Raw genomic sequence first — 12,839 nt, forward strand, 5'->3', positions numbered from 1 at the left:
TTTTGGAACAATTATCGATAGTGAAAGTTGACAGCTGTTCAATCTTTCGACATGGTTTTGGCGCAAATATTTAAAAAAAAAATTAAATTTTTTACGGGAATATTTAAAAAAATTTTGTCCATCATCCACAAGCTCCTTATACAATGTCCAAAATTCTCCTTCGGTTTTTTACTCGTAAAAGTACTCGACAATACGACGTAAGCAATATTGCGCCGTATCTTCATGGCCTGTAATGTATAAGTAAGCCGATTTTGCCTTGAACTCGGCCAAAGTGCTGTGAACGTGACGTGACCGCGACGTGTAGGTAGATATGAGTAGAAATGTTATAAAATGACATATTTGAAACGGAGTCGTGCAGTGCTGAAGCCGTGCAGTGCTGTTAAATATGAACAGACCTTAAAGCAGCCATCCAGTTAATCTGTGGTTCAATCTGTCTGGCGCTTTTCGATCGTTTGCACCAAACCCCTCTCTCTCTCACATGGCACCACACATTTCTCATTGGCACAATCTTCAAAATCGGCGCTGTGGAGTCGTCACAAAAATAGCAACTCCGACTACCACTTAGTTCTCGATTTTAACTATATCAAATTAAATACCTTCTAATTTTTAATCCTATATGTATCGAGGCATTTAAATACAGTTGTGTGACACTACGGCATACGCTAAACTCAGTGGTGTCACTCTAATGGTTTCCATGAGTTTCCGGAAACCCGTTGTTAAAAATCAAAAGTTTCCGGAAACCCGTCATTTAATTTAAAAATTCACATAATTTTTTGTCAAATATTATACAAATCTTGAAAATTTAATAAACTTTCGCTGGTACATTTATTGACTTTATATGTATAAGACGGGTAAGGTTTCGACCGTTTCTCGGCCTATGGAAACTCAATTGAGTTTGAAAGAAGATTGTTTAGTTTTGTTCAATTGTTACAATGGTTATTGTATGTACGAAGAGGTTGAGTTTCGGAGAAGTGAGCTGATCGAACTCTAGAGGTTCACTCTGGTGTTGGGAGCTGGTGCGTCGCTTTATATACGTTCTGGCTTGAAGCGAGCCGCGTGCAGATTGTATTCGTATCCAGGACACGTGTGTTAGAGACACGTGTTGACCTGTTTTCGAGGCACGTGTGGTTTATAGCTATGGGGTCACCACCAGGACGTCGTTCGTTTGAGAATGGGGTCGTTTGCCACGCGTAAACGACTTTTCAGGCAAGTGTTGCGGTCTCCTGATGACATCACTGTTGGGTTTCGTTCGTTTTACGATCAAGCGATGATCTCTTTCTTCTGGAATGGTCAAAGGGGACGTTGCCCTTGAGTTATGCATGTTTGTACAGGATCGATGATGAGATCACTGATTTTGATTCGTAATAGCACAAGTCGTGCTATATTCCTATATATTTTTAAAATATATTAATATTTGGAGATTCTCCTGACGATTTTACATAGATGTATGTGGTTTTATGCTTAATTTCATTTTTGAAATCAGTGAACTCTCAGTTCGCCAGTCGCAATCGTTTACAGATACATTTTTATGCATCTCTTCCACATAGTGAAAGTGAGCCTTCATAGATAAAGTGAAAGGGAGTGTCATTTCATTTCATTACAGTGATTTATTACACAAGCGTTGGATTGGGACGTCATTAGGAAATAGGGGGGGGGGGGGGGGCAGAGGTGATCATTTCCCATTCCTTATATTTTATCTACATAAATGTAATTAAATGAAATAACACGAATCTTTACTAATGAATTCGTTACTAAAATTTTAAGTCAGCAAAAGCTGTAACAAGTGGATCAGAAACTTCATAAAAAGCAACCACAAGCTGAGTAAATTTGGTCCCCCCCCCCTTGTAAAAAGCTAAAATAACTTACTTGGCGTTGGAGATGGAAGCTTTCAAAGTGATTTTAGAAGGGACCCCAAAATGAAAATAATTTTGTGTATGTACTTTATTTTGTTATTCGTCCAACTTCCTATTAGTTTTCGCTGCTGGGGCTCCCAAAATTTTGATTATGTCTCGAGTCTCACACATACTTAATGCACTGCTGTTTCGGCAGTCTCATACGAGGTCAATATTTACGGGACTACGTGATAATTTTTCTCATAAAAACCGAGAAATAAGCTACACAAGCTAAAACGACCCAATTCAAGTCAGCTGTTATATGCATTTTGGCACGTGGTACATTTCATTAGGCGATGCACGTCAAAAGCATTGTTACGATCACGACCGATTTGACAGTTGCTTCAGAGAAAGGTGAAAGTGTAGGTGTGCTGCAGATTTGCGGGGGCGCGAATCGTCCAGGCTGGACAGAAGTCTTGATTGTCGACCGACAGGCGTTTCCCCACTCGCTCATGAGCTTCAGGTAACCCTACACCACATCGATTACATCGCACTTGTAACCTTTCATTCCACTGGATCTCCATATTTCAATTTGACATTTGGTTTCGTATTGAGGGCTCGAATTAACGCAATTTATTGCGTTTCAATTCCGATCGTCGTTTGTTTTCATTCATACTTCGCCCGTCCTTTTTGCATAAACATACGCATTTCGCATTATCAATCGATTGGTGTCAACGGGGTCATCTGCAACTTTGTGTTTATATAAACTAAATGCGACTTACTATATGAAAATTTACCCTTCACATTGTTCGACATTCGCCAATTTTAACCTTCGACGCAGTTCAATTTCGTCATATGCAAATTTTATAGTTCAGTAAAAATTATAATATATTTTTTTTGATTTTTAAATGCTTTTTATTATTACGAAATTATGTTCACAATACATCTTAAATCTATTTTAATAGCTACTGATCTACTGATCATTTTCTATTTTACAATTTTAAATTAATTTTGTTAGTAATCATAGTATTATATTATTTTAATGTTAATATGTACAGTGAAATAGGAAAAAGAGCTCAAAAACCTATTTACAATCTTTATAAATGTTCATAATACATCTAATACATAATATTAATTAAAGACTCTCTAAAGTCGATGACCTAAAGCAGATTGTGTTTAGGTAATCTGTGTGTTATACCTGAAGGGTATAGACATTTTGTTGTAATCACCGAGACTCTTCACAAGTGTGTTAGTATGGTTATTAGTGATTCTGTCATAGAATCTACTGGTTAGTTTGTTAGTAATGTCTGTAACAAACGGAATATTATATATGGCATGCAGTTTTTTCAAGTTAGTATATATGGGTGTATTATAAATTATTTTTAGGGATTTATTTTGTATTACTTGGGGCTTGGAAAGGTTAGTATTCGAGGCGTAAAATTATAATATAGGGATGAACAATAGAACCAAAACATGAAGATATAATTTATTGTGCAATAAAAAATTTTTGTATATGTTTATAATGATTTTATTGTGTTTTAAGGCTATTATGGAACTTAGCTGCCAGAGGTTTGTCGGCACACATAAGAGCGTCACAATGGACACACCGATTAAAAAGACACAAGACCTCTGGGATTGTAGGCTATTCGAGGAGGGTAAACAGCTCTCAGTGGATCCTGCGGCGGCTACGTAACGCTTTCGACCGTTACGGCAGAAAAGCCATTGTCCTCTCGGCAACGGGCGTGTACAACGCCACAAAAGATGGTAAATCGTCACCATTCGATTGGTCCCAGTGCAATATTAACGATGACACACTGCAGGTAAAATCACTGTTTGCAATCGACACGCAGACTGTTGCATTGATGACGTTCGACGGTTTCGTTGCAGGACCTGACGGGAGAAATGGGCGAGATGGAGTCGTTGAAAATGGCGACTATCGTTTGCAGCGTCTGTAAAAAGCGGCTTATTATTGATAAAGCGCAATCTGGGACCGTTTACTGCAGGTTGGTGTGACAATTTGTCCAAATTATGATTTTTCTCATTGAATTCCGACTTGAAACTGATTAAATACTTATAAATTGTATTCATTTGCAGTTTGGCAGTTTTTCTGTCTCATATATGTACATTAGACCAGAGCGAAGAATGCGAATTTTGGATTTGCATTGATGGACCTATTGAAAAACTTGCGTTATATCAAGGAAACGTTAAAAAAAATTCAATGATTTTAAACAATGTCCTGTGCCTTCAACCAATCGATTTATCCCGATAAAAATTTTGCAAAACATAGAAAAGCCTAGTGAAAAGAGGGTTTTTCTCATATATTTATCTTTTTTTCGAGAATAGTTTTGATTTTTAAATAAAGTAAACGCTCAATATTCACAATTTGGAGTTTATTTGAGTCGATTATCATAAGTATTGACTGATAAACGAGAATTCAAACTCGTCGTCTCGCTCAAAAGTCTCCATATAAAGCGCGCCGCGCTCGTAATGGGTGTATGTATGGGGGAAGCGTTATTTTCATAAAATCTTATTTTTTTTTAATTTCCCGTGATTGTTTTGTAGATAAAAGTCGTTTTAAAGCTTCCTTGGGTATATAGCTTTAATTTGAACACAAAAAAATTACAACTGTTATGAAATATATACATATATAGAGTCCAAAATAACATTTTAGCCGCCAAATATATCTTAAAATTCGTAAGTTTTTGTGTTCAGATAAAGGTATATACTCAAAAAAGCTCCTGGCGACTTTTATTTTCAAAATAATCGTGGGTAGATGAAAAAAATGACGATTTTCTGAAAAGAACGCTTTCCCCATACAAACACCCATTTTGAGCGCGGCCCGCTTTGTATGGGGACTTTCGAGCGAAACGGCGACTTTGAATTTTCGTTCGAAATATATCATAATCGACTCAATTAAGCTGCAATAAATGAATATTAAGCATCTAAACTATTCTCGGAAAAGAATTTTTTAAAAAACCTATTTTTCTAAAACATTTAATCGGGATAAATCGATTGATTGGAGGCACAGGATAGTTAAAAACCAATGAAATATTTCATTCAATGTTCCCTTGATGCGATGAAAATTTTTAAAACCTATGAAATTTTTCATTCAATGTTCCCTGCAATGAAAATTTTCTACTAAGTCCATCGATGAAAATCAAAAATTCACGTTTTTTTCGCTCCTAATGTATGTACATATTTAATTAATCTCGTTTGTTATATTTGCTTTGCATGGCTTTTTTATGTATTAAAGTGTAATTTGTTAATATCGTTTCAGTTGTGCAAACAATAAAGCCATAGTTGATCCAAAAACTGGATGGCATCCGTTTCTTGAAGACAAAGATATTATCATATGGCGGAAGGAACAAGAAGGTGGAGGTGGACTCTTTGCTTACAAAGGTTTCAATGTTGATTTGACTTATGCTATGATATTGAATATTTTCTTTTGAATCTGATGGATCATGTTTATTAACTGTCGCTCGTTTTTTCGATAATTTAGTATACGGACGGTACAGCGAGGTAACGGCTGAAGATTTCTTAGCAATGCACATAGATACTAAGTATTGGCAGTCTTGGGACAGTTCGGCGCTATCCGTACGAACGTTGGATAACAAGTACGATCATCTTGGAGGGCAATGTGTTATACACTGGGAAATGCTTTGGCCTGTCAGTATTACAAACTTTCTTGCTTGTCAGCTGCCGTCTTGACGTTTGTTGTATGTGTTTTGTTGTTGTAGAGATTTTTCACCAATCGGGACTACGTCTATCTCAGACGATACGCGTATTTAAGCGATACTTCAAACCGCGTAAATAGAAACGGGGAAGAAAGCAAGTCAACAAGGTTTGTCGAAAGCTCTAATTCAGACACGAACAGGGGAATACGTAACAATGAAAAGATGATTGTGATAACGTCTAGATCTTGTGATCATCCCAACGTACCCGAGAACAGCTCGGCTTATAGAGTTAAAAAATATTGGAGCAATTTGGTTATATCACCTTTTATAGCTTCGGACAAGGTATTTATCAAACATATTGCGTCCTTAAATCACAATAGTGATGTGACGTTACACCCAATACATGAAAATGCTAAAAATATGCTTACTTCATATATGATGTAATGCTTTTTAATGCCTAGTTCATATATGATGTAAGCTTTTTTCATGATAGTACTCCAATTAACTCTTTCAATTTTAAGTACCTTTGGTTTTTAATTTGTTTCTATATAGAAATATGAACAAAATTGCTCTAATAGTTCAAACCAACCAACTTTTAGAGTTGTCGCCATTGTGTTTTAAGGACGCTTAATACAGAATTGATTCATATAATGTTCATATATGTACACATGTATGCAGAAAGAATAACTTTATTTCTGATTTTAGCCCGGAATTGAATTTAGTTTGACATATTTTGACGATCCTGGAGCAAATATTCCTTCCTCGTTGCAAGCTTGGGTAGCTGGTCAAGGGATGCCTGACTTTTTAGCTAGAATGAGAAAAGCTGCAGCTGTATATAAAAAAGTTATGAAAAACAATGCAAACAGCAATCATACAGTACTGGTAAACATAAATGCGTGTGTAAAAATTAATACATATGTATGTAGTTGTACTAGAATCAGTTATGCAATATTTTGTGAACATTTCAGAAGCCACATTCGGAAGTACAGATACCGTCGACGCAACCAGATGTTTTGGTTAATCTTGCAGCGAAATGTGAAGATACAGTTAAAACGGCGAACGATAAGCAGGTTAAAATTAATTTTAATTTCAAATTTGTGTATAATGGTTCCGCGACATATCGCTCACTAAACTAACGATCAATGACAAAACGTGCATGACGTATCGCTAACGCAACAAAACTTTCAAGGACATAATACTCACAAATAAAACGCTCACGCGACATAACATTCACAGATAAAACGCTCATGAGACAAACTCCCACGCGGCAAGACGCTCACGCATTCGTACATATAAAAACGTTATTTTGTACAGCAAAATTAATCCAAAGTTCGAATTTACTCATTATCCTATCACAGATTAATAAATAAAATATATATCAGATAAACCAGTTTAATCTCATGTGTTGTCGCATGAGCGTTATGTCGTGCGCGTTGTGTTGTTGTGTCCATGAGCGTTTTGTCGTGACACCGTATATCATATATTGAACAACCAAAAAATATACCGAAGCGATGACTGATTAAGCTTTACTAAGTTTGACCCACTGAATTCGAATATGACATTGATTTTTGTTAGTTTGCTCTCATTGGTGAGATATGAGCGCTTAAAAAGATTTGAAATTTTTACAGCTTTTTGACTTTTGCAGTATTTAACTCAAAATCCAGAAAACCAATCCTTATAAACATGGTAAAGTGAAAAATTAGTGAAATAAGCTCATAATATCATGGAAAAAAATGTATGTATATATATAGTATGTTTTTGATTTAAAAAAATTCGCTAGATAACTAATTATTTTGAAGCAATTAAAAATCACAATCAATAGAAGAAACATCTGACTATTGATTCCAATACTCAATATTGGCACAGCAATATTAGATTTTGAGTATTAAAGACTGTAAAAGATATTAAAGACTGCAAAAGGAAAAAAACTGTAAAAACTGAGCATTTTTTTGAACGCTCGTATCTGGTAAGCAAGAGCAAACCAACAAAAATCATTGTCATATTCTAATTATAAATAATTTTATATTCACAGTATGACAATTCTACAGAAGAGTTTTTAAACTTGATCAATGGAAAGTCGTCTAATGTCGAAGAAAACTCCAAGAAAGTGAGCGAAAATGTACCTGAAGAAGCAGTACAGTATACGACGTTTGCCGACGCTAATTTGATCAATCCTGCTAAAGAAGATGTGGAAGCGGCTAAGCAGACTGCGGAAGAGATTAAATCTAATGTTGAACAAAATCAACTCGAAAATCATATTTTAGACGAACAGAACGTCGAATCGCTTCCCGAGGAACCGAAGATGGATTTCGTCAGCAACAAACATGCCAAGGAGGCTCCACCCTCACAAAACCAGGAGAGTGTAGCTTCGGAAAACCAAGAAAAACCCTCGAATCAAACGCAAAACAACAATTACAACTATTGGCACTTTTGGCCGTTGTACTATTTTGCTTGACTAATGTAATATAATTTTTTTCCTATAAATTTTGTATATAGATTTGTCTTTTTTTAATATTGTAAAAAGTATGACTTTGCAATTAAACAAACTAGTCTCGTAAGGATCACCAGTGTAACCTTCCAACTGCCGTTATTGAATAATTGGCTGATATTTATTTCATTTTAGACTATTTTACGCATAATTGAAACGGTCGAATGGTATCTTTAATCAATTAGGGCAAAAATTCCATCGATATAAATCGAAAAGAATAGTATTGAAAAGGAAAATGTTTGACACATACATATAATAATCTACCTCGAATTGACAATTTTTTTTTTACAATAGTGGTTTTTATAAAAATGAATATTTTTTAATGTGTGCAATATTATGTATAACTTATCAAATTTTAAGCCATGTTTTCACTCGAGAATCATTCGAATTCAAGTGTACATTTATAATATTATATGCGACACATTTTTCTTCAACTTTCCTAAACAGTAGTTGGATTACATATACATATGTATTGCAGTTCGAGTCAATCTGCAAATCTAAAAAATATAAATCAATTAATTTAAAACCATTACAGATAAAGGTTGAAACCTTGCTTTGGATGTACATAGTTACATATTAGTTGTCAGAAAAGACGATTTTTCTATTGCAAATTTACACACATATGTAAATAGACTTGGCTCGTTCTAGTATGCAGCATTGAAACTATGTAAGTTCTTGTTTATCTGATTTTCCTGCAATTGTAGGAGGTCAGACGTTTACTGTTCTGGTCTATATATAATGCTAGAAATGGTTGAGACGGTTTTAGAATGATTGGATATTTCCAAAACTTTGTTATTAATATGTAGACGTACGTTTTGCTAATACCTGTACAAATTTTTAATTAATATACTCGACATACATACTTTCATTACCAATTTTCAGCTCTGTATATGTACATACAAGTACAAGAAAACGATAATAATTTTTTTTTTACATTTATTTCAACGACAAACAATCATTATATATGTATGTAGGTGCAAAATGTGTTGTTTTCATATAATTAACCTTAAACAAAAAATGTTATAGTCTGTTTTTAACATATACAGTTGAATTATTGTAGTTACGATTAGTCACCATTCTTAACAAATGTAATATAAATCAATTTCAATCTTACATACATACATGTGGGTGGAATTCCTGAATAGATGACGCTATTCAGGACCACGATGGGATGTGGCGGTGGAATTGAAGATCAAACACGTGCGTTTTCAGTCATGTTGTTTATTAAAACGACACCACGCGGTGGTTTAACGACCAACCGCCCCCAGTGGAAGGTTAACTTCTACTAACTGTAAAATAGCGGTCCTTTCGCGCCCTCTGCCACTTTTCCATCCCCCTCCCTACAATCGGTCGTAACATACCCTTTCTCAGCCATAGCCCATACATCAGCCTTTCGTTCAATCCCAACACTACAACTCGGCCTTTCCTGACCACAAACCTGCCCTCAGGTTTCTCTCACCTGCCGGGCCATTCCTCAATCATATTACACATAATTTTCAGACATACTTCTCAATAATCCCAGACATACTTCACAGTAGTCTTCAACATACTCCACAATAATCTCAAACTTACTCCACAGTAACCTTAAACATATTTCAGTATCATATCAATTTTTCACGTTTCAATACAATTCAATCTTCAAAAAAGTTACACACAGATCATCACAATTAAAGTTACACATAAATCATCACAATTGCAATTTAAAATCATTACAAAAAATACATAGCATTAAAATCAACACCTTCACATCGGAAACAAATCACATTTTAAAATCATTACAGGAAATACATAGCATTAAAATTAACACCTTTACATCGGAAACAAATCACATTTTAAAACATCACTAGAATTACATTTCAATACAATTATCTCATATTCTTCTAGGCATGTGACCAAATTAAAACATTATTCAACATACCAAACACTCGCCAAAACATGAAAACACTAGAATAATCAATAAAACATTAACAATATTTCAAATCTTAACTACTAACAAAATAAAACAATAATCAAATATCATGTAAGGCTTAACTAAAACCCTTCCGGGTACTCCACTTATTCTCCAATTCGCTGACACACACTTCACTTCAATCGGCACAACCTAAACACTATCCGATGCCAGTCGCGATTCCACGCGGCTGTCCGATGATGTTGTCCGCGATGGCCCTCCCGTCGCCCCACAGCTTTCCATGTAGTATCTTGCCACAGATGAAGTTGACCAATATCGTTCCTGGTTCACCGATATATCCAAAAACTCCTTTCTTAATCCATGGTCTTATTTTATTTTCCATTAAAGCAACATCAATCTGACTACGACCGAGCTTGAAAGTGAATACATTGTCCTTTGGTGTTGAAATTTTGACTGGGTCTCTTATTCCTTCTGGTGATTTATCCATATCTTTTTCTTCATGTTTCCCATTCTCTTCATCTTCATCTTTAGGATTCTTCGAATGACCATGAGATCCTTTACTGAATTGACCATCGGGCGGTTCATCTTTATTTGAAAACGGTATGTCTCCGTTGTCCCAAAGCCTTCCAATATGCAAATCATCACCGTCCATACTTCCATCACCCATGTCCACGCCTCCATTACCCATGTCCTCATTTCGATCACTCATGTCTACACCTCCATTACCCGTGTCCTCACTTCGATCACCCGTGTCCAAACCGCGATCATCCATGTCTACACCGTCCTCTTCATTATTGGAAACATCTATTCCACATGGTTTGCGATGCTTACTTTCATCATTCGTTATCCTAATTGAATCTGTGGTTGATGATCGATTTTCTGTGCTCGGTCGCACTGAAGAATAGTCCAAATGAGCTCGAGACGGCGATGCTGGAGGCTCTAAGGGGGTCCTCACCATCTGACCATGTGACATGTTTGATGTTCCATCAGCCTCGCTTGAACAGGAATCGTTGGGTTCTGCATGAGCAGACATCTCTTGTGAAGCCCGTTCTTCTTTTTCCCTCCGCAGACTCTGTTCCAACTTAACCTCGATCGGAACTCGTGGTTTTGACGTTTTATCGCGTTCCACTTTGATTTTTTCTTGCTCTCCATCCTTCAAGTCCGAATCAGCCCTCCTTACTCCTTCCGCAGCTTTTCTACGAATGGCACCGGAGCTGTTACATTGGTCTCTTACCACAGGAACACTTTCACTAGTGATGATGCCGCATCGATGTACGAAGTTCTCGCCGGCGAGGTTGTCTTCACTGCCTGTGTCGATCAGTGCCGGCGTCCTCGCCTTGGGTCTCCAGCCACCTCCAGTTGAGGGTGCGGGCACTGCTTTGGCTGTGGCTACGGTTGCGGCTGCTTCTTCTGCCTTTACCTTTTCCACCAGCCCTTCGAAGGCGCTCAACTTGTCCCTGAACTCCTTCAAATTGCGGGCACCATGCAGCATCCCCTTCATAGAAGACCTGCCAGGGATCCCGTCGATGACGTATTCCATGAGGTCGCGATCCTCGATCGAACCCACGCTCGCCATCTCCCGCATCCGGTAAAAGTACTCGTTGACCGATTCCTCTGACGTTTTCTGCGACTTGGACAGCCTCCTATGGACTGACGCCCCACTCACCATCCGAGCGAACTCCTCCAGTAATGCGCTTTTGAGTTTCTCCCACGAATAGACCCCAACTTGTATGCGCAGGAACCTCTCGGCCACCCCCTTGACCAGGCGTTTCCCAAACAGCAGCTTCTCCATGCTGCCCCAACCTGCCGAGTGTGCGACTTCTTCGATCTGCGCCACCCACTTTTCTACCGGATAGTCGTCGTTTCCGGTGAAAATGGGGACGGCGCCCTCCATGTCTTGGAAAGTCAGCTTGGCTCGGCTGGCGACTGGCTCTTCTATCGCCCTCTCCCGAACCCCTCTCGACGTCCTACGACCAGATGTCGGCCTCCTCCTCCGATACATTGTAGCACGTGGTCTTCAAACTGCCGCCTAATCCCGGACGAGCCCCCAATTGTGGGTGGAATTCCTGAATAGATGACGCTATTCAGGACCACGATGGGATGTGGCGGTGGAATTGAAGATCAAACACGTGCGTTTTCAGTCATGTTGTTTATTAAAACGACACCACGCGGTGGTTTAACGACCAACCGCCCCCAGTGGAAGGTTAACTTCTACTAACTGTAAAATAGCGGTCCTTTCGCGCCCTCTGCCACTTTTCCATCCCCCTCCCTACAATCGGTCGTAACATACCCTTTCTCAGCCATAGCCCATACATCAGCCTTTCGTTCAATCCCAACACTACATACATATTTAATTTTGTATGTAGTTATAACCTCTATTGTGTATTATTTTTATGTATTATTATCTTTTCCGCAATCATTAAGGTCACGTGTTTGTGTTAAATGGTAAAGTTGTTTAACCCTTTGCCCGCGGAAATAAATATAGCGAACAAGCCCTGTAAGCGGCACCTTTTTCGCGAATTTGGCAATAGAGTTTTCGACCTTAAATACAGATTTTAATATTTTCTCAAGTAACCAGATATGTTAATTAACACATAAAGTATTATTTTAAACAATAAAATACATAATATATCTCGTAGTTTTGGCTTAATTGTCAAATAATTATTCTTCATACTATTGAGACGTATCGTAGCCATTGTTCAACAGACGTGACGTCACATAAACGAGGTTTCAGTATGGTTCCACTAAAAACTAATTTTGACTGGTATATATTCATTTTAAGCAAATTGAATAGATGGCATTCAACTCTCAGTAATATATTCAACCAATATTGAACCTTAAAACTGTTGAAATAGGCGCATATAAGCCTCAAAATCCCGTGCAAAGTTCAGAAATTCTATGGAAGACAGCCGCGCTACAGACTTTTTGCCCAAAGC

General features: G+C 37.4%; 1 protein-coding gene across 1 annotated transcript; it reads left to right on the forward strand.

Moving 5' to 3' along the window:
• The first annotated feature begins 2,188 nt into the window (after positions 1–2,188).
• Positions 2,189–9,021, forward strand: LOC143914127 (uncharacterized). Its single transcript, XM_077434216.1, has 9 exons — positions 2,189–2,355; positions 3,376–3,652; positions 3,720–3,835; positions 5,110–5,231; positions 5,332–5,498; positions 5,570–5,848; positions 6,212–6,388; positions 6,475–6,576; positions 7,539–9,021. The coding sequence occupies exons 1-9, from the start codon at positions 2,189–2,191 to the stop codon at positions 7,959–7,961; spliced, it is 1,830 nt and encodes a 609-aa protein (XP_077290342.1). The 3' UTR covers positions 7,962–9,021.
• The last annotated feature ends 3,818 nt before the right edge of the window (positions 9,022–12,839 follow it).

Source organism: Arctopsyche grandis, chromosome 7 (genome assembly GCF_051622035.1).
Source record: "Arctopsyche grandis isolate Sample6627 chromosome 7, ASM5162203v2, whole genome shotgun sequence".
NCBI classification, from domain to species: Eukaryota; Metazoa; Arthropoda; class Insecta; order Trichoptera; family Hydropsychidae; genus Arctopsyche; species Arctopsyche grandis.

What these genes read in the sequence shown, in the direction of transcription:
- LOC143914127 (XM_077434216.1), top strand. Translation starts at nt 2,189, where the DNA reads ATGCACGTCAAAAGCATTGTTACGATCACGACCGATTTGACAGTTGCT. An exon ending in TCTGGGACCGTTTACTGCAG is followed by an intron (nt 3,836 to 5,109) that starts GTTGGTGTGACA and finishes ATATCGTTTCAG; the next exon opens with TTGTGCAAACAATAAAGCCA. An exon ending in AAACGGCGAACGATAAGCAG is followed by an intron (nt 6,577 to 7,538) that starts GTTAAAATTAAT and finishes TTATATTCACAG; the next exon opens with TATGACAATTCTACAGAAGA.